This window comes from Gadus morhua, chromosome 11 (genome assembly GCF_902167405.1).
Source record: "Gadus morhua chromosome 11, gadMor3.0, whole genome shotgun sequence".
Lineage (NCBI taxonomy): Eukaryota > Metazoa > Chordata > Actinopteri > Gadiformes > Gadidae > Gadus > Gadus morhua.
In genome coordinates this window covers 15,572,135-15,592,435 of record NC_044058.1, presented here as the reverse complement: position 1 = coordinate 15,592,435, position 20,301 = coordinate 15,572,135, and the positions used below count along the sequence as shown (strand labels likewise).

The following is a 20,301-nucleotide window of genomic DNA, read 5'->3' as shown; positions in this document are numbered from 1 at the left end:
TGAATCAATATACTAGTCCATTTGATATTCCACCTAGCCTAAATTTAAAAATAATGTTAATGTTATCCCTCCTTTAACTTCCAAATGGTGGTTTAAATTTTATAACTTGTTTTCCACAGTTACGGTTTGCCGTCGGTTTCACACACTGGTGCGATTATTATAGTGAAGTGGATTGGCCCTTCTCTTTTCAAGTAAGCCTACTTCATTTATCAACTGGCACAAGGACACGATACTTCAATTCAATTAGGTTTATTTATTTGAAGATTTGCAAAATATAAAAATACACCGTATTCACAACAGATGAAGACATTTGTTTAGTAAGGCATTGGAATGCTGTTTCATACACATCTGTACATGAAAAAATATTGGAGATGGAACTTTTTACTAGCTTGGTAGTGAAAGATGGTTTGCTCATTGGCCACAACCAAGTAGAAAAACAAAAAAACGAAATCAACCAGCTTAACTGTGTTAGGGAGTTTCAAACGGCCCCTCAAGAAACAAAAAATATCCACAAAAAAACTAAAAATAGTAACGCAGCATCCCAACGGTAGGTTCCAGGCATCAAAATTATGCCATGCAATTGACAACATGATCTCCAAATGCAGATCGACGTGGGGTGGCACTTCCTCAAAGCCTCAGATAGGACACCTGCAGAGAAGGGTCAGTACATTTAGGAGATTGGTTTTGAATTTAAGGTAAAAGCATAAAGGACAAAGAGAAATGAAAAAAACACAAGGACATGGTTTTATTGTGATTTCACATCAAAAGCCAAAAAGTGATAGAAGTCACATATTTCTGCTGCATTGTAACCATTACAATTTATGCCATTTTAGCATTTCATTCCATCACACAGGAGGGAGCAAGTAAGGCAAATGCTGCCTCACAAAGAAACAAAGAAATACAACATAGGGATGGGAAAGAGAAAAACATTTGATGATAATGTTTCTTTATGTATGTGCGACCCGACCCCGGATAAGTGGTTTTGAAGATGAGGATGATTCTTTGATGTGCCTTTCTCAATAAAAGGTGATGAAAAAAAGACTTAAAAACACATCCAGACTCCCTTCCATTAGCCCTCCCTCCCCAGACCATCTGCTAATCCTGGGCGCTCGCCGGCTACAGCCTCTGTTGCTGCTCCACCGAGAGCTCTATATCGGGATGATGGATGAGGGCATTTGCCACTCTCAAGGCCTTGTCTACGCTGTCCCAGTGCCCCTGTCTGCTCAGCAGCCAGGCGCAACAGTGGTAATTCATCCAAATGATAACAAACTGCGTCCGGGGGTGAGTCACCGCAGGCATACATCACCGGGACGCCCGGGCCAACATCAAAAGGGGGAATCAGGGGAGAATGTTAGCGGTCATTATGATTCACTCAAATTCAGCTTCTACACGCCGTGTATAAAACTGTTATGTAGAGGCCCGTAGAGGCAGACACACCCCTCCTATCAGCGGATTGGCTGGAGTCTGTGTCCCTCCTCCATCCCATTGACATATATTAGCTCTATTTGAGATTAGTCTCACCAAACTGAGTTTAGATTTATATCTTAAGTCTGACAAGCTAAAATCTCAAAATCTCTGTGAACTTTACTTTCTTTTGCGTCACACTTGTTTCGCCCAATCATGTTGCTGGATGTTTAAGCGTGTAATTGGCAAACACAAACTCGGAATTGTCAACTGTAAAACGGTGTCTAAAGATGTCAAATCACGGCGTGCAGAGTGCAGACTGGCAACTCTAGAGAAACTAATTAAAATGCCCCTTTGAAAGGTTCATCCACTCACCAAATTAGTTTCCTTTGGTGGAATATCTCTAAAAATAAAAACGGGAATCACCCGTCCCCTGCAGTTTTTGGCTTCCGGCCTAGTTCTGTTACAACAAAGTAGGACTGGGACAGGGACCACAATGGAAATAAACTTTCGGGCTTCAATGTGTCATCCCAGACTATTAATGAATTTTAATGCATGACACAGAGTGCTTGTTCATATTTTAAATCAAAATGGTCAAATAAAATCAATGAATCACTGCTGGATCCAAGATGAATTCATAATAGACGTTGAACCATTGAGACGGGAGAGGCCCGGGGACAGTGCCACTGGTCCCTGCTAACCCATGACCAGCTCTGCTCTTCAGAACTCACCGCCGACAGCCGTTTATCTTTTCAATCGGACCCGGGCGAGGGTGCAGGGAGAATATTTCTGAACTTAAGGAGAGCGATTGAGATCAAGTACAACCCTGGGGATGTTGGTGGAGTTGGGGGCAGGATGATCATTATGGGGATACAACCTGAACATTTAGGACGTGATGGAATCACAGGATTAGCACTTAAGGGATTTGGTTAATTGGTGACGTTAACCGTGTCCAGATTTAAATCAGCCATGAATTTTGTTCATCTCACTTTTTGGGCAGCTTGTGCGACATTGACAATTATATTTCAAAGGAGCGTTTAACAGCTCTCCTAGCCTCTTATCTTCTTTCTTTTCGTCCAACCCACTAAAGCACACACAAACTGCCCTGGCTACGCTGCTTTCTCCAATAGTAACCACAAACAAACAAGTTACAATTCTGTGTTTACGTGCCACACAATGTACAATTCTGAGCGAAGACAGTGGCTTAGGGAACTGAATGCTTAGGCCACGTTCCAAACAGTTGAAATCACTTCCTTCGCCTACCCTCGCAACTTATTGAAATGTTGCTCTGCACTCATGCAATTATCAGATACAGGGCGCTGCTAAACACTCGTTTGGAATATCATGCATGTCAATTGCTCACCATCTGCCCAATTTCAGAACTCGAGGCTTCGGCGTGAGGGGGGGAGTAAACAAAAATCATGGCTGATTTACATCTAGGCATAGACAATGACTCGTAAAGACCTAAGCCCAGGGTCTTTACACACCGGCCAAAACCTTAACGTCTTTGCTGACATTATATGGTTTACCAGAAATAAACAGACAAAGGAGTCTTCGTAGCGACACTGATATGGCAGACTATTTCCGCCAAACAAAGAAGAACTAATGGATGTTTGAATAAATATTCAAACAGTGTTATCTTGGATAAAACAATATTTAAATATTTTTTGTGACTTCAAGAATGTGCCGTGTCAATTGCTGACAAAACTCAGGACGCCCTAGCCAGAAGAATGTGATCTTTACAGCGGGGTTGTCCTGCCAATGTTAGGCTTGGGCTTAAGGGAAGGATTAGCTACACAAATGGCATTGTACTCTCCAAGCAGAGGTGTTTAAGAAGAGGGAATCACCATTGGGAGCCATTCGCAGAGAAAACCTGGGCTGTTTTGTCAGTCGGTGGTGTGCATGTAAAACACTGAATCTTGAGTGACTCTGATTTGCCTTTCCCAATGTTCCATCAAACAGGCACAAGGGCTCCAATAAGGGCACCGTGATTAAAAACGTCTCTCTTGACTCTCCTTCTGGAATCTGGCGCAAACACACGCATGCAGGCTCAGCCTCAGAACCTCGCCGTCACTTTCTCCCATTGTTATGGCGAGCGTTCTGCCTGCACCCTCTCACATTTAATGAATCCAGCGGGCATGTTGGGTGAGGCATCGAGTTTCCACAATGTGCGGTGGTGTGATGCGCAGATGGGACCGTGGTTATGCATCAATCACATTCCAACGCCGTTCTAACGGCTGGAAACCATTTCTGGCCGCGGATTAACGTGTGAATGTGTGTGAAAAGCATGGTGCGGGTGTTGTCTGTCCTCCAGTAAGAGGGTTGCACTTAAGAGCCTGAAAATACTCTCATTACACTGGCGAGGAATAGGGCAATGGGTGGGCAGGGGGAAGGGTCAGGAACAGTAGCAGAACATTCTACGTAATAGCAGAGAACATAATAACCAGGGGGTGGGGGGGGGGGGGGGGAAGAGGGAGAGCAAGCTTTGATCAAGTTACGGAGCACAGATGCCCCAAGCCTACAAGACCGACCACACACACACACACACACACACACACACACACACACACACACACACACACACACACACACACACACACACACACACACACACACACACACACACACACACACACACACACACACACACACACACACACACACACACACACACACAGGTCTACAACTGTGGTGCCCCCTGGACTCGCCTAAGGCCCTCTGGCCGTCCCCGTCTTTTCCATTTCCAGCACGACCCTCACCCCCATCCTCCAGCGGATGAAGCCGACCCTCTCAGATCCTTATCGCAGCCTCGCAAGCGCCATCACTCTGAATGCACCAGCCCAGCCCTCGCCCTGCTGTCCCTGGCGCGGCTCTCTCAGACCATCTCTGGTAACACGGGATGACTTTGTGATCGCATTACCCCCCCCCCTGTGGTCTGTGGTTGCGGGGAGTTCTGCTCCCTGGGAACCAGAGAGTATGGTCTGTTTATTAGCAATGTTTTACGTCCCCAACGCTGCATATTTTTCAGGATAAACCCACATGGGTTCCTTTGTGTAACCGCAGAGTTGTCCTTCTTGCGGTCTCCCTGATGAACCACAGTGTGTGCAGAGGGCTTCAGGTCCTCTGTGTGAGGGGGAAGCTTTGGGTAACAGCGGAGCTCGCTGTGGAAGTGTGCGTTGTGCCGCAGTGAGACGGCACCAAGCCTGGAAATTGAATTACGACACCATCCTGGGGTGGGGGTGGGGGGTTGGTATGAGGAAAGGAAACCAGTAGTAATTGTCTGCCCAGAGCATTCTACCTTTATGATACGAGCCAGGCGGCAGCAGTGGAAACAGGTATATAGCATTCTGCACGCCTCACCCAATGCACAGAAACCTTACTATGTTTTGAGAGAATCTGATTCCACAGAGAAAGGACTTAAGGGGTTGGTTTGGGATGTGGGTTTGAGAGATCTGTTCAGATTGACTGACGTTAGAGCTGCAAACACACATGAACAATGAACACACCCAGATATATACTGAACATCAATACATATTTGAATGAGCGCAGTTTCAAGGATGTAACATTATTTCGGGGGATCGACAATTGTTGGATTGCGGCATTGCTTACCACAAGAGAATCATCTTGGGCCCCAACTTTTTGGAGAGTAAGCACAAGCAAATAAGTCCAAGCATGTGTGTGTGTGTGAACGCTTTCTTATGTAATGTACTTTTATTTCTTCAAGCGACAGTGTCGGATGAAATCCAACAAAAGATAAAAGAAAAGCAGGACCAGCATGTGCTAGCTGTACATTATTCTGCAAGGAGTCTCATTCAATTAAAGGCAAAAAAAAGGGCCTGGAGTCTCCTCTCCAAGACGTTCTTCAACAGGTAATGATGATAATTACTTGGTAACTGTCGGAAGGAGAAAAACAGCCCAGGCACAGCTAGGCAGCGCTTATTTTCGAGTCAAACGGTTTCTTAAGGCAGTTCCCGCTAATTATACTCTCGGTATCCCCACAGGTGCATAGAGTTGAAATCCTGACAAAAGTACAAACACAAAACCATAACCAGAAAATTCAGTATGTTGTTTTTTTTATCCACAAACGGCTCTGAATCCTGAAATTAATAATTTCCACAGTAGTAAGCCGTCGACGGGCAAGTCTTTATCACGGCGAGACATTCCAGCTATATGAACTAAATGATCTCTGGCAGCTGGACGAGTGTCTGAAGGCCCACTAATGGGCTGCGTTTTGTCCTGCTCAACCAGGGAGCTGTCAGAAACCTGCTAATTACATATGATAACCCAATATATGCCATTTTACGAGCACACTTCCTTGCTAGGAGCAAAACATAATTAGGGCTGCCTAGTAGCTCACAATGCATAGGAAACCAAGGTGTGCGTGCCTAGGATGGAACCTGCAGTACTCACCTGATAAGACTGTGTGTGTGTGTGTGTGTGTGTGTGTGTGTGTGTGTGTGTGTGTGTGTGTGTGTGTGTGTGTGTGTGTGTGTGTGTGTGTGTGTGTGTGTGTGTGTGTGTGTGTGTGTGTGTGTGTGTGTGTGTGTGTGTGTGTGTGTGTACACGGGTCGGGTGTGGTTTTAATTATTGTGGGTACGGGTTTGCAAAATAAGACCCGTGCAGGACTCGGGCACTGGCACACTAGCCGCAGGTAGGAAGAACGAGTCAATAGTTTGCGAATTGTTCAAACACACGTAGCAGGTTGTGAAATCGTTCTCCTTCTCACAAAGACGTTTACGCGTGCTCGATATTAAATCTCTAGGACCCTCCCCCTCCACAAATTAGCCACTAACAGTGGCCATTCCCTATCCTTCTCACTCAATGGCTTGCTAGAGTTCCAGATTCGTTGACACGCACCTTCCCCGTTTAACGTGTACAGATTTGAAAGGGCAAATTTACTAGTGGTCGCTAGGGCTGGGCGATTCTTTCGGTTTAAACGATTAATTTGCATTTTTACTTTGCTACGGTTTGTGAAATGGCTGAACCGAAAAATCACGTTTTTTTTTTTTTTTTTCTCGAAATCAGGTTTGGGGGATAACATTTGAACGGTGGGACGTCATTACACGAAATTTCGCGGGGTTGGCCAGTCTTGCGTGCTGAACGTAGTGCCGAAATTTGACGTGAAAGCCTTCTGTGGTTTTCGAGGAAATCGCTGTGTTTCAATCGTCCCGTGTTTCAATCGACCCGGATCTCCCCTACCATAAAAATGTCCACGAACACAGATGAAGAACTCATTCATAAAAAGGGTGCTATTTCAGTTGTATGGAAGTGGTTCGGGTACAAGCAGTCAGAAATAGAACAAACTGTTCCTTGTAAGGTTTGTAGAAAGTCGATCGCATTTTACACGTTTTTCAGGGATGGCCTACAAGATCTTTTTTTTTCAGTTTGATATAAATAAATCTTTGCACAATAACGACTGATTTTATTTTTTATCCTCGAACAACTGATTGGTTCACATAGGCCTAGATTACTTGGTAACCTCATTTATTTTTATTGTGTTAATAAAGAAAATATGTATTTAAATTTTGCCTTGGTCTTTTTAATTTGTTTAGAGAAAAACAGAAAAAAAAAATCGAGGTTTAAATCGTAAATTGTCCATTAGTAAGAAAAAAATCGAGATTGTATTTTTAGGCCAAATCGCCCAGCCCTAGTGGTCGCACTTGTTGCAGTCTGGAGTCCTGGGTGTGTGTGTGTGTGTGTGTGTGTGTGTGTGTGTGTGTGTGTGTGTGTGTGTGTGTGTCCTCACCTGGTAGGACCTCATGTGTCGCAGCACGGACGGCAGCAGGGCGTTGGTGTCCTCCATGGCCTGCAGCAGCTCCTCACACACCGTCAGTGGCAGGATGAGGGGGTGGCCGATGGCGTTGGTCTCCCAGCTCCCAACGATTCTGAAACCCAAAACACAATGCATGTTATGCACTGCCGTGTAATCTCGCAGATACTGCTTTACTTGAAGGCAGACGAGGTGAAATCTTTGTGAATGCAGCGTTTCACTTCTTATTTGTTTTCGACCAATCATGTTGCTGGAGGCGCTTGATTGGCAAACACAAACCTGGCCAGCACTAGTAGTAAAATGCAAAAAAAACGTGTCTGTAAAGGCTTCAAATAAACAACCCTGTAGATTGGCCACTATAGAAATACACTCTACAAATTTTCTTGGGAAATCTCCAGATTTCTTTGGGCGAAAACCTTTGTAACGAAACATGGTGTCCCCACCCCATGCCTTGCCTTGTGCCATCACCCCCAAGAAAGCAAAGTAGGACTGCTGGATGCCAGAGGAGCACTGATGTACCCAGCCTCATGGTGACCGGTACCTCTACAGCAGCAGCCAGTGGCTAGAACCAGACATTATATCACCGTTGCAGTTCTCATCCAAATGACGTACAAGCCTTCCCCAGTGGAGGTTTACCAGTGCTGCATTAAAACAGGACTGATGTTGTGTGATAATGTCAGCCCTGCTGAGTGTACGAGTCAGATAAGAGGAAGACAGCAGGGGGCGGCGGGGCGGGGGGGTCAAGGATGGATGCCTTGTCAGAATATGTGGCAGGCTCTGGGTTTCATTGAGGTGACATTTAACCATGTGTGCGTTGTTATCCTGAAAGGACCTGGCCCTGCCAGATAAAGGCCCCGGCAATATCTCACACAGTCCTCTAATAAGTCCCACCGCAACACGGCCCTTAATCACGACCCCACACACCGCTGCAGCTGTGCACACACACACACACACACACACACACACACACACACACACACACACACACACACACACACACACACACACACACACACACACACACACACACACACACACACACACACACACACACACACACACCTCAAAATAGATTTTTTACGACCTATCATTTGGTTTCAGGGATCTTTCATCCTATAGGCTCAGGTTAAGCACTAAATACCACCAGCGATTATCATGAAAACAAAATCTTGCATTATCAGAAACACTTTCTCCCCCCCCCACCCATTTGGTGTATACTACCTTCAGTACAGATGCAGAGAGAATAATGTATATAAAGTACACATTCTAAGGTTACTGCAATACATAGCACTGCCCAAACGGTTAACTGATTCTCTGGATTAGTTGGATGACATAACTAATGTTGGTGTTGCTCACGAGACTTTCAGCTTTGGCAAGTTTTAACAGGTATTTTTAGCAATGAAATTTTACAGACCAATTAATTTGATTAAGACTACTATTAAGACTAGAGGAATTAGAGGAATTTTTCGCTAGAGCTCTGCAATACACAGTATTCTAGAAAGATGCTAAAACTACTTCCTGGGGAAGTAAAAAGCTGGTCAGTCTACTGAACCCACAGCAGAATCGTAAATGTCAGCACCAAGTGCCCTATTGTGAAGCTACGTGGTACAGTACCTGAAGAGGAGTCTCATCATGCTCAAATGAGCAATGCTTTTAATAGGGTCGGAAGAAAAGCTCAAACCTATCCTCTGAGCATCGTCCCAGCGGGGGATTCTGGCTGCCAATCTTTAGAGCATTCCCATTAACAACACTAATTTGCCAGAAGTGGAGCAGCTCTGCACTGGGAGCACTACCTACCTACGAACAGACTCTTAATTCTGCAGTCACATCAAGGGACGTAAGGCTTTCAAGCGAGTAGTAAAAGTAACTGACAAGCTGAGTTTACTTAAAACGGAGCCATTGATCCTCGAGCCAAATCCTTTAAAAAACGCAGCCGGTTCCCTTATGTCGCTCACGTGGGATTTGCATTTTTCCTCAGCTGTCACACACATTGCCAACTTTGTGCCAGGAAAAAGAGTTGAATGATATCAAAGTTTCTCAGCATTAAAGCCTGTCAAGCCTATAAATAAAACACTTAGAAAACAAGCAAGAAAATGCGTCCTTTTCTTTGCCATCAGCCTTGGAACAAATAATGGCACACCGGTCTCTAGGTACTGCCAGTTTTTTTCCCCCGGATATCCCTTTGAACAACTAATGGGATTTTAATTATTCATCAACTTTACGTCATTATTCATCCTTATTTAGCAGTTGGGCTCCTCTGCGTGTCCCCTCGTTCTGGATGGGACCGGCCTATCTTTCAGAGAACATGTTAGCCCTAATGAACCCCTGTCTGCTCGGAGGGCCTGACGTAGACCGAGGGGAGCTTGTCAGGAGGCTGCGGGGAAACGCCGATTTCCCCCCCCCCACCCATCCCTTCCCCACCGCCCGCCGCCTGTCCTCAACGTCCGCCGTGGGACGAGGGGGTGGAGGGCCGGATAAGCAAGCGAGTGAACGTCGGGTCGGGGTAATGAGGATGGAGCGTTATTTTGGAACCGCGTTGGCACCGCGAGGCGGCAGGACATCCAATCCCTCCCACACTCTCTCCTCTGGTGGATCACCGCAGTCGTACGGCGACTCCCCCCTGTTTGTTGTAGTGGCGGGCTGGGGACAGGCGGTGCCGGTGGGGGGGGGGGGGGGGGCTTACTTGTGTGATGGCCCGGAAAAGGCAGTAAATACCCACTTGATGGCGGCCTGAGTCTCCAAAGTAATGAGGCGGTTGGGTCAGAAGAGAACGGTTGCAAAAAAAGAAAAGAAAAGGAGTGTGGGCTATGGAGTCGTCTTTCATCCTTTGTCGGGAGGGGGTCGTAACGAGACGGCGGCTGATGGAGTAGCTCACGCGCCCGGGGAGAGATGGCAGGACGAGATTAAGGAGAGCCAATCGGAGACGGATGGTGTTGGCGGGGGCCGAGGGGAGGCGGGATGATTCCGGACTTACTCTCTCTGAGCAAATCCCTCGTCGGAGCATACGATCCAGAGGAGTTTGAGGGCCGGACGGGCCTGGCTCGACAGACACTCCCCGTCAGCCTCTTCGGGCCCCGGGGAGACGGAGCCATCAACCTGGCGGACAGACGCCTCCGCCACCGACACCATGACGGAGTCTGTGTTCAGCAACCAGATCTGGGAGAAGACGGGGGTGTGGGTTGAGTCAAACGCTTCTTACAGATGGGAACTACCGTGAGTTTCTAGTTGGAGGAAAGCATGTAACTGCAGGGTAATGAGCGAGGAATAGAACCAAACCAACTTGCATATGGGTATAAATACACAGATACACTTGCAAATATAAAGCGACACCCCTCCACTTTAACATAATGACTAAGGTTGGAACGTTAAAACGAGTGCTGGCCGGTAGTTTTTCCAGGCAAAAAGACATTCGACATTTAAAAAGTGAATTGTGGACCCTGACTCCACTATTATAGAGCACTCAGCACGAGGAGTTCAGAGTGGTTGCAGCCAATTCCCATGTTAGCGTGGGCCCACACGCAGCACTCAGATACCGTGCGGTGAGGGACCGAAGAAGGGTGCGCACAGACGACTCAATCCCGTCTCCCTGATCACGCGGCGGCCCTACCAGTAAGAAGGGCTTTTCATCAGGGGTCTGGATGGCGAAGTGGAAGACACTCAGTGTGTTGGAGAGCTCCAGCATCCTGGCCGCGACGCTCTGCTCCAGGAACAGAGATCTGGGATGATGGGATGGAGAGAACCAGACAGTGGTGAGCGGGGGAACGAAAGTAAGAACATCCAATATGCACTGACAGGAGAGTAAAAAGTAAGGATGCGTTCATTTTTTAAAAATGTATCCGTCATCAGCCGAGACAAAGCCTAGTGCTATCCCGGTTAGACTCCCCGGTCCCCCACCCTTCAGCATAAGACAGGCCTTTGTGAGCCACCCACCTGCTGACAGCGGCCTCTACCTGGCTCCCACCCACGCTGAGATCCACCACCACCTGGGTGATGTAAAACTTCAGGCTGTCTGCGGAGGGAATGACCGGGACACAGAGAGGTCCGTTAGGTTAGCACACATTGACTTCCTGCAGCCCGTGGTCATGGATGTTATTGGAAACCCGACAAACTATGAGAACTGGGAGGGGAAAATCTGGGGTAAGAAAAAAAAAAAAAAAAAGAAACTAAACAAATCATCTATGTACCGTGTATATTTATATGCGTGGTTGTATATGAGAAAAAAAAGGGAGAAAGAGTGGAGCGGTTGCCTTGGAGAGTGGCTGACTGTACCTGGAGCGAGGGCCTCTCCCAGCACCGCTGAACAACTCTGGCAGGAGATGCTCACCAGTCTGCGGCAGGATTTCTAAATACAGACACAAAGCAAAGGAATTATATAAATATCTCTCTCCAACACACACACACACACACACACACTCAAATCAATAATTTCTGTCTCATTGTTGGAGACAGGGCAGTCATCTTCTATTCCCCTCTCAGTCGTGCACTCATGTCACTTATGGAGAAAGTGAATAATGGAGAAGGGGACATATCAATCCTCCCTTTGCAGACTGCCAGAGAGTTTGACTTTGAAGATGGCAATTAGACAAATGATGGTCACCGTGGCGACGTGCTTGCGTCACACCAGGCCACGTGTGAGTGTTAGATCAGTGTTTCTGAATTGGGTGGTTAGCACAGGATTGCAAATAGTGGTACAACACATTTTCAAAATCACATTTGTTTCATCTGCAGTACTTATTTTAAACACATGGGGGTTGACCGTTTCTACCAATAGACACTCAGGAATCAGGATTGGATCCTGGGAACCAGACGGACCTCGTGAGGTCATGTTTGGCTCTGTGGATAAGGTCAGGCTCCCCTCCCTTCCATACAAAAGACTTCTGCCTGGTACGAGGCAGACCGACCAATCCAAAACCTTAGATCAATTCATCCGTCGGTCTATCTCGTACCCCGCAGAGATCTTTTGGCATGAGAGAAAAGCCCGACCTTATCTGCATAGCAAAAGACACTTGAGCTCTCGAGATCAGGATTGCCGCTACACTCTTCTTCAGCCAAAATCTCCCTGGCTTACAACGTTATGTTTATGCCTTACAATATTATACAATTGATTCTTAATACGCTAAAAATATTAATATATATTAAATGTGCTGCTATGATTATTATTATAAAATTAATCCAACATTAATGCTGGATGCTACAGGCTCAATTTAGTTTGTTGTACTTATTATGAAAAATGTGAGCCTGAAATCTGATAACTTAATGCCTTTATTTAAGTATGAAGATTTTTGATTTTGTTCACCTAAAGTGCAATACATTAATCAATCAAAGGAATTACTCTGTGACATGCGCAGCTCATCAATTCAGTAGGTCTGTAATTCAATAAGCCCAGTATAAAGTGATGGGTAAATGGCACTGATAAATGTCAAAGTTACATCATGTGCAACGCGTCACTTCTCATCGCTAGGCCTATTGTGAATTGGGTCGCGATGATGGGCCCTCTCTAAAAAGTGTGTCTCGAGAAATAAATGTTGGGAAACACTGTCGGGTCGCTGACACGTTGTTAAATCACCTTTGGATCCTGGCTGGCATCGGTTCCGACACGGGTCACTTCCTCCACCAGAGTGTCCTGGCAACTGGCGTCTCTGGTGAGGAGGAAGAAGGTGTCGCCCAGCAGGCAGTCCTGGGCCCGGGGCAGCAGCTTCAGGTTGGCGAAGGGGTCCGGGTGGCAGCACCAGTCGTCCACGATGGCGTTCCAGTTGCCGTTGGGGAGGGGGAGCACGCGCTGGAACACCCTAAGATGGACGAGGTTAAGGAACGCCAGAACAGACAGTGTGTCAAGAGAAGAGGCGCCATTGTGCTTTTCAATAATAGTCTGGTGGAGTTATTTCAACTGCAACTCCCGTTGTGCAGGAGTCTTTTCAAAGAGAGATCGAGAGAAGAGAAACAAAACGGGGAACTTGGCAGCAATACAAAGATATTTGAAGGCTAACTGGAAAGTACATTGAGGATGAAAGGACATATTTCATATTACGTTCCATTGTGGAAATGTAGACAGCTTGCCATTTTTAGACGCCTATTTTATAATCACTTAGCCAGTGGAAGCGTCTCGATGGAGCCAGCGCAAGTGACATTCAGAGAAAATACAACGTAGCCTTTTTAACTACGCCCACTAATCACCCACTAAATCCAGCTTCGCCCGACCTATTCGGGACAAAGTCATCACAGACTCTTCTCCAGCTTGTCTTCACTTTATGAATCTCTTGCTCCCTGCAGCTGGGTCACAACTATCAATAAGTGCTCCTCTTCTCAAAGACAAGGTCATTAATAAATCAGGGTTTCCCGGAACACCCCCACCCCCACCCCCATCTCACCTGTCATCCAGCAGCCGGGTCCTGCAGCCCTGACAGTGGAAGCAGTAACTATCCTTGGTCTGGAGTCTCTCTATCGGGCTGCCAATGCCCTCTGGTGGGGTGGAGAGGTGAGGTGGGGTCGGCAGGGGGGTGAAGAGAGGGGAAATGGGGGGGGAGGGATGGAGTGGAGGTGGGGTGGGGTGGGGATGAGTTGGGGTCAGATGGGATGGTGTGGAGAGGTGAGATGGGTCGGAGAGGGAGGGTTGGGTAGGACGGAGAGTTGTGGTGGAGAGATGAGGAGTAGAGGTGGGGTTTGGTGGGCCGAAGAGGTGATGTGAGGGGGGGTTGAGGGATGAGGAGTAGAGGTGGGGTTTGGTGGGCCGAAGAGGTGATGTGAGGGGGGGTTGAGGGAAGGGGGGGGGAAGAGGTGGGATTGAAACATTAGGTGGGATGGAGTGGGGTGGAGATGTGAGGTTTGTGGTAGCGGGGGGTGAAGAGGTGGGATGGATCGGTGATGGGATTAAGGAACATTAGCGGATAAACAAGTTCAAGGTTTTCAAAGTGTGGGCTCATTTTTGTACTACAGAGCACCACAGTCAATAAAACCCTGGGTAGCGATTGCTAGCCCTGGTAGGGTGCTGCCATCAATCTGGCGGGGATTCGATTTGTCACAGCTCTCCAGGCTGTTGTTAACTTCTTTGTGGGGACCTGCTTGGAGCGGAGGATCATATATCTTATTGAACGTTTTTGTTTATTTTCGGGCAAATAGCTGTGACCGTTTTAAATTGTGTAAAGACTTGGCTAGTAATGTGCTCAGAATTAATCTTTTCCTTGCATGTTGGCACTCTCAAATAGAGTATACATGATTACAAATAGTACTGGCTAAGATGAACCCCGTCTGTAATCGCACAAAAATAACATTAGGTTACAAATACATCAAGTCATGACACAAGGATTATATATATTGTTTGGTGTGCGCGTGTTGGTGCTAGGGGTCCATTATTGTGAAGATTACCGTCATCTGTGCTTTGGTCTACATTGATACGCATTCTGAAATGCAGCTCCTCGTCGCAGGCTGCGGTCTGCACGCAACTTCCCGGCTCCAGGCTGACACCTGCTGGCAGCGCAAGGCTTAACAGGCCGTGGGCCGTGGAAATATCAAGAGATCCATCGCCTCCTGCCACGCTCACCTCAGTTGGGTCGTTGACAAGATCTTTCCTGGAGGACGCAAGAGACACGAGTTTATGTATCGTATTGTAGATTTTATGTCTGCAGTGTATTTGCAGTGCAACTCAACCCTAGTTAGTTGCACTGCAAATTCATTTAAAATAAATGCAGTCGTCATGGATTCCACACACCATATTGCAGATGTGTTATTCAATATTGTGGGTACTACTACCTACTGCCATATACATCCCTAGCGAAATCACAGAGCAAAAATGTTATACCATATTTCTAGTCTAGTCTAGTTGATGCAATCATTGCGTTAAACAGGTTAAACACCAATGCCAATTAATGTGGAGCTTTTCAATACATTAAGAAAATGGAGGTTTAAGAACGAAGACTTTAAATCTAATAAAAAAAGGAAAACAACTCATGTACAGTATGATCGACTCGATCGTACAGCATGATCAAAACTCTACTGCCATCTAGTGTCCGTTTGAGCTCATACAACGTGAGATTCATGCAACTTATTGATCCACAAAGACAACTTTACGTTAACGCAAAAAGTCTCCAGGGACTAGATCTTGGGATTTCTACCAACATCTGAAGAAATAACTATGAAATGTTGCATAATGAATGTACATATCTAGGGTAAGACTGTAGCATCCATGGATGGACTTGCTTGCTATTAGCTTAGCTCGCCTGGTCTCCAAGACAAGACGAGGAACAAGACCTCAATGGCAACGTTTTTTACCCGATAATAAGCATCCCCGTTTTCAGTCTCTTTCTGAGCTCTACGAATAGTCCAACTCTACTTGTTCTTGTTGCTGCCATCCCCACGCTTGTGTTGGGCCTCAGCCACACGATCTGTAACACGCACTACCACTCAATCCCGGTGCAAAAAATAACGGAAACACAAACCACCGTCAAAAATTGAGTATCCGTAATGGCGTGTTTTGAAAAATAAAACGATCAGAATCACGATTAAAAACGAAATCACGGACAATGCAAAGTTATCTCCACGCTTGAACGTCCAACCACAGAATTCATTCAATGGGACGTAGTAGCTACCGTCCCTGAAACTAGCCCGGAGAAGATACTGAATTGTAGCGTTATCCCGGGCTAGCGCAATGCTACGTCCGGCCTCTTACAACTTCCGATAAGCTGTGTGCTCCACATAACAATTTTGGGGCAGTAAGGAAGTATACGAGCATGGCAATAATAACAAGGAGATGACAAATGGACTTCTAGCCATAACATTTAAAATTCAATATCCGAAAGCATAACATGACATGGAATGGAAACGGATATGATATCCCTTGATCAAAGGTCCCGCCAACTCTCTCACATGCTGCTAAACCAATGGAACGAAAAGGCCCGCCCTCTCTCTCTCCCGCCTCTAAAACAACCGAACTGAAAGTCCCACCCTCTCTGTCTCTTTCACCGATAACGCTCATTGTGAGCCTCCAGTTTCAGGCTTTCTTATGTCAGAAGAGAACGCCTGGGAACAAGGTAGATACGCCCACTACGTAGCGTACGCGCAACCAATCCGCAATGCAGCCTGGGAGCTGTCAATCGCTTTGTGTTTCTTCCTTCCTGGCCGCTGAACTACGGTGATGTCTAGGGTCGTTTTTTTAATAACCGAGAAGGAATCTCTTAAAATGCCGACACTATGTAGAGCACAGTGAGCCATATCTCCACCACGTGACCTGTGAAGTCGTGTTATGCAACACACAGGTAGTTAAATTGAGCGACATTTTAGCCGGGGCCCAGAAGCTGAGCCACCGCAGCATCTTGCGTCTCTTGGATATACTGCCGCTCACATTGGCTAGCTGCCGGATTCAGGCTTTGACAGCCCTTTTTTAAAGTGACGTAGTGTCCGTACGAATGCAGGACAGCGCTGGACCGAAATTCAATAGCGGTGAGCTTGAATGCTGGTCGCGTTATGGATGATGAGTGATGTTGGAATCGCTGGTTACAGCATATGTGAGGTAGCTTGGGTGTACCCAGCTAACCGAAAGCAGCGCCTCCCCCCTTAGCGTCTCAAATGGCCCTCAATTCACCTGCGTGTAACTTAGTTTGCTCAACCCATTTATTTTCTATCCCGCAGGCGATGAATGTTCTGTCGTGGATAACAGGTGATCTGCTGGTAGGTCGAACTGCTACTGGTCTCTGAATGTTTGTTTATCTCTGAACTGCCTTTTTTCATAATGTATGTTTCTGAAAACACTGACCCTAACCCTAACCCTTTACCTAGTAATCCACTTAAAATGTGAATCCATTATTTTTGGTTCACATTTTAAGTGATATCCCAACGTGATTGTCATTGCATTATTTTTTATGAAGTTTTAATTGCATGGTTTGTCATTTACTTGTCTGAAGACCGAGCACACGAACACATACCATGATCCAACAACTTTCACTTTTTAATGAGTGTCTACCTGTTAATCTTTGATCTGTTTTCTTCGTCATCTTCTTTGCCCTTTACAGGTGTGATGCACAATTGCTTGCTTAGTGTCGTGCAGTATCAGAATCGTCACCCGGGAGAATGAACACAGAGGAAGTGGAGCTGCTCAGCGACTCCAAGTACAGGAACTATGTGGCAGCTGTGGACAAGGCCTTGAAGAACTTTGAGTACTCCAGTGAATGGGCCGATCTCATCTCTGCACTGGGCAAGCTTAACAAGGTACACCCGATCCTTTGTACTTGTGTCTCGTCGCCGTGTAGTTACCCATTCATAAAGGTCTTGATTTCTTTCACTCACAGTTACATGAATGTAATGTGAAAAGGCTTGGCTAATAGTCCATATTTGTGGGGATTGGGTTTCCAAGGTATTGCAGAACAATGCAAAGTACCAGGTGGTTCCGAAGAAGCTGACGATTGGCAAACGTCTGGCCCAATGCCTGCACCCGGCCCTGCCCAGCGGGGTCCACCGCAAGGCGCTGGAGACCTACGAGATCATCTTCAAGATCATAGGACCCAAGAGGCTGGCCAAAGATCTCTTTCTTTACAGGTAGGTCACCACCGATACCTGTATCTAAAGACCTGTATCTAAATACAAGGCTGCTCCGATTCCATCAGCCCCCGATTGCGGTTGAGTTCCGTTGTCAGTGTGTACTGAATACACAATGTTGATAAGAATAGTCAGATGAATAAATAATGCTACACGATATTTTCAGAAGTTAATGCAGTACTTCCCCTTCTGCCACTGTAGTGCCGGGCTGTTCCCTTTACTGTCCAATGCGGCGATGTCCGTGAAACCAGCCCTTCTGGGTCTCTACGAAACCTACTACCTCCCCCTGGGCAAGACGCTGAAACCGGGTCTCCAAGGCCTGCTGACAGGGGTCCTGCCGGGCCTGGAGGAGGGGTCAGAGTACTATGACAGGTGGGCAGAGCAATAACACAATTCATACTCAATCGAAAAAAGAGTTGAGAAGCGCTGATGGTAGTTTTGATGTATTTTTGTTCTACTGTTGGTGAACAAAAGTAAACTACAAACTAACTAAGCTTGCATACTAAACCTGCTAGGTGCTCACAGAAAGCAGTAGGCAAATCATTAATTCTAGTTGGAGTATGTGTTTTACTGTTGAGCCACGCAAAGGAATATGATTGTTACTTGCAGTCGGTGAATATGTGTTTTTTGTACATCCCTTGCATGCAACTGTTATAAAAGTAAGCAGACATCTATCAAGCTCACTACAGCCAGTTGAGTTTGCTCACTATTACAGTAGTCAGTACCGCCCAGTAATTGCTAACCTTGTTTACGTTCAGTAACCAGCTCACTCTGGGCTATTGACTGTATGATATCAATAGCACAACTTGACCACGCCCTAACCGTGTAGATAACAGCCCAGAGCCCTGCCTGAAAAGTACACCAGAATAAACCCTATCAGAAATTCTCAGATAAACCTTTTCTACACACAGACATTTTATGACTTTGCACATTTTCACAAGTATATCTTTCCACTTCCTGTCCTCCATATCTGATGAACCCCAAGGCAGTCCCAGGGCCCCCAGAGCTCTGTTGTGTCTTGGGTAACAATAGCCTACTATTGTGTTCCCCCACCCTGCCTCTCCCTCCTACAGAACCAACACCCTGCTGGAGAAGGTGGCGGCGGCTGTGGAGCAGTCGGCCTTCTACAGCGCCCTGTGGGGCAGCATCCTGACCAGCCCCGCCGTGCGCCTGCCTGGGGTCACCTTCGTGCTGTTGCACCTCAACCGCAAGCTGACCATGGAGGACCAGCTCTACGTCATGGGCAGCGACATCGAACTCATGGTGCCCACATCACGTCTTTCTATCATACTTTCATTTTTGATTTGATTCAACTAATGCTACACGTGTTGACATGCTATAGTTGAAATAGAACATCAATCAAAATAAATAACCAAGCGCAAATAACCAATAATTGACGTCACCATAACTGTCAATGATCACTGACTTTAGGTTTAAAGTTATTGAGAAAAACAATTTTGTCTCACTCGATTTCCATTCCATTAACTCTGGACGGGGCTAGCATGTTAATAAGCTGTGCGTGTCTGTACATGTGTGTGCTGTCCCTGATGCGCCCTGCAGGTGGAGGCAGTGAGCACCTCGGTCCAGGACTCCAGTGTGTTGGTGCAGCGCAGCACCCTTGACCTGATCCTCTTCTGCTTCCCCTTCCACATGAGCCAGGTCAGCACTGGTGTGTGTGTGTGTGTGTGTGTGTGTGTGTGTGTGTGTGTGTGTGTGTGTGTGTGTGTGTGTGTGTGTGTGTGTGTGTGTGTGTGTGTGTGTGTGTGTGTGTGTGTGTGTGTGTGTGTGTGTGTGTGGGGTTATTTAGCAGATGATCGTTATACTCTGTTGTGTGTGTGTGTTTGGTGTTCAGGTGACGAGACCGGACATGATTCGGATCCTGTGTGCTGCTCTGCATGTCGTTCTGAGGAGAGACATGTCGCTTAACCGCAGACTCTACGCGTGGCTGCTGGGTGGGACACACACACACACACACACACACACACACACACACACACACACACACACACACACACACACACACACACACACACACACACACACACACACACACTATGTCTGTATATATTGTATGTTATTGCATATTATATGTGTGTGTATATATATATGTGTTTTGCATTAACTAACATTCTTGTAATAGTCACTACTAAAGACTAATGCACATAAATGCCATAGTACACCAAAAGGAAAGGACAGCCCTGTTATTTAAAATGTAATCCATATACAGGTGGGAGCCTAGTGTATAACTCTGTAACCTGTTCCTGCATCATTCCAAAAACCAATATTAAAAGTATCCTGTGGTAATTATAAATGAATAGATCTGACCTTAATTGACAATTCTCATTGTCTGTGCATAGGTCTTAACGTGACTTTCATTGTTGTGGTCTCGTGATCATTGTCTTTAACTGTGTTCTCTCTGTGTTGATTTGCAACTTGCTTGCACTGGATAAAAAAATCCTAAACAAACGGTAAGTGTCTGCTTGGCTGATCGATTCTAGATTTCAACAACCATTACGAACCACTTAAATGCACTCTCAGATGCACTGCATACCTGGCCTTGGTCCTAACATCTATGATGCCGGTGAACCATATAAAGAAGCGTG

General features: G+C 46.3%; 2 protein-coding genes across 2 annotated transcripts in view; one reads left to right on the top strand and one right to left on the bottom strand.

Annotated features, from left to right (window-relative positions):
• Positions 1-233: 233 nt before the first annotated feature.
• Positions 234-15,995, bottom strand: ube3d (ubiquitin protein ligase E3D). The gene is made up of 10 exons (XM_030370205.1): positions 15,440-15,995; positions 14,537-14,739; positions 13,543-13,633; positions 12,741-12,963; positions 11,444-11,516; positions 11,105-11,183; positions 10,782-10,890; positions 10,149-10,330; positions 7,151-7,289; positions 234-648 (listed from the first exon to the last, which is right to left on the bottom strand). Exons 1-10 carry the CDS (start codon positions 15,517-15,519, stop codon positions 628-630), a joined length of 1,200 nt encoding a protein of 399 aa, XP_030226065.1. The 5' UTR covers positions 15,520-15,995; the 3' UTR covers positions 234-627.
• Positions 15,996-16,194: 199 nt separating this feature from the next.
• The window catches only part of dop1a (DOP1 leucine zipper like protein A), a 28,216-nt gene continuing 24,109 nt past the window's right edge, over positions 16,195-20,301 (top strand). Inside the window, 8 exon segments of the mRNA XM_030370204.1 lie at positions 16,195-16,422; positions 16,796-16,834; positions 17,176-17,371; positions 17,517-17,698; positions 17,900-18,070; positions 18,772-18,961; positions 19,259-19,357; positions 19,551-19,650. Coding sequence (XP_030226064.1) covers positions 17,234-17,371; positions 17,517-17,698; positions 17,900-18,070; positions 18,772-18,961; positions 19,259-19,357; positions 19,551-19,650 — 880 coding nt within the window. The 5' untranslated portion in view covers positions 16,195-16,422; positions 16,796-16,834; positions 17,176-17,233.

What these genes read in the sequence shown, in the direction of transcription:
- ube3d (XM_030370205.1), bottom strand. Translation starts at nt 15,519, where the DNA reads ATGGCAGCAACAAGAACAAGTAGAGTTGGACTATTCGTAGAGCTCAGA. An exon ending in GTAGAGGCCGCTGTCAGCAG is followed by an intron (nt 10,891 to 11,104) that starts GTGGGTGGCTCA and finishes CCATCATCCCAG; the next exon opens with ATCTCTGTTCCTGGAGCAGA. An exon ending in GACACATGAGGTCCTACCAG is followed by an intron (nt 649 to 7,150) that starts GTGAGGACACAC and finishes CCTTCTCTGCAG; the next exon opens with GTGTCCTATCTGAGGCTTTG.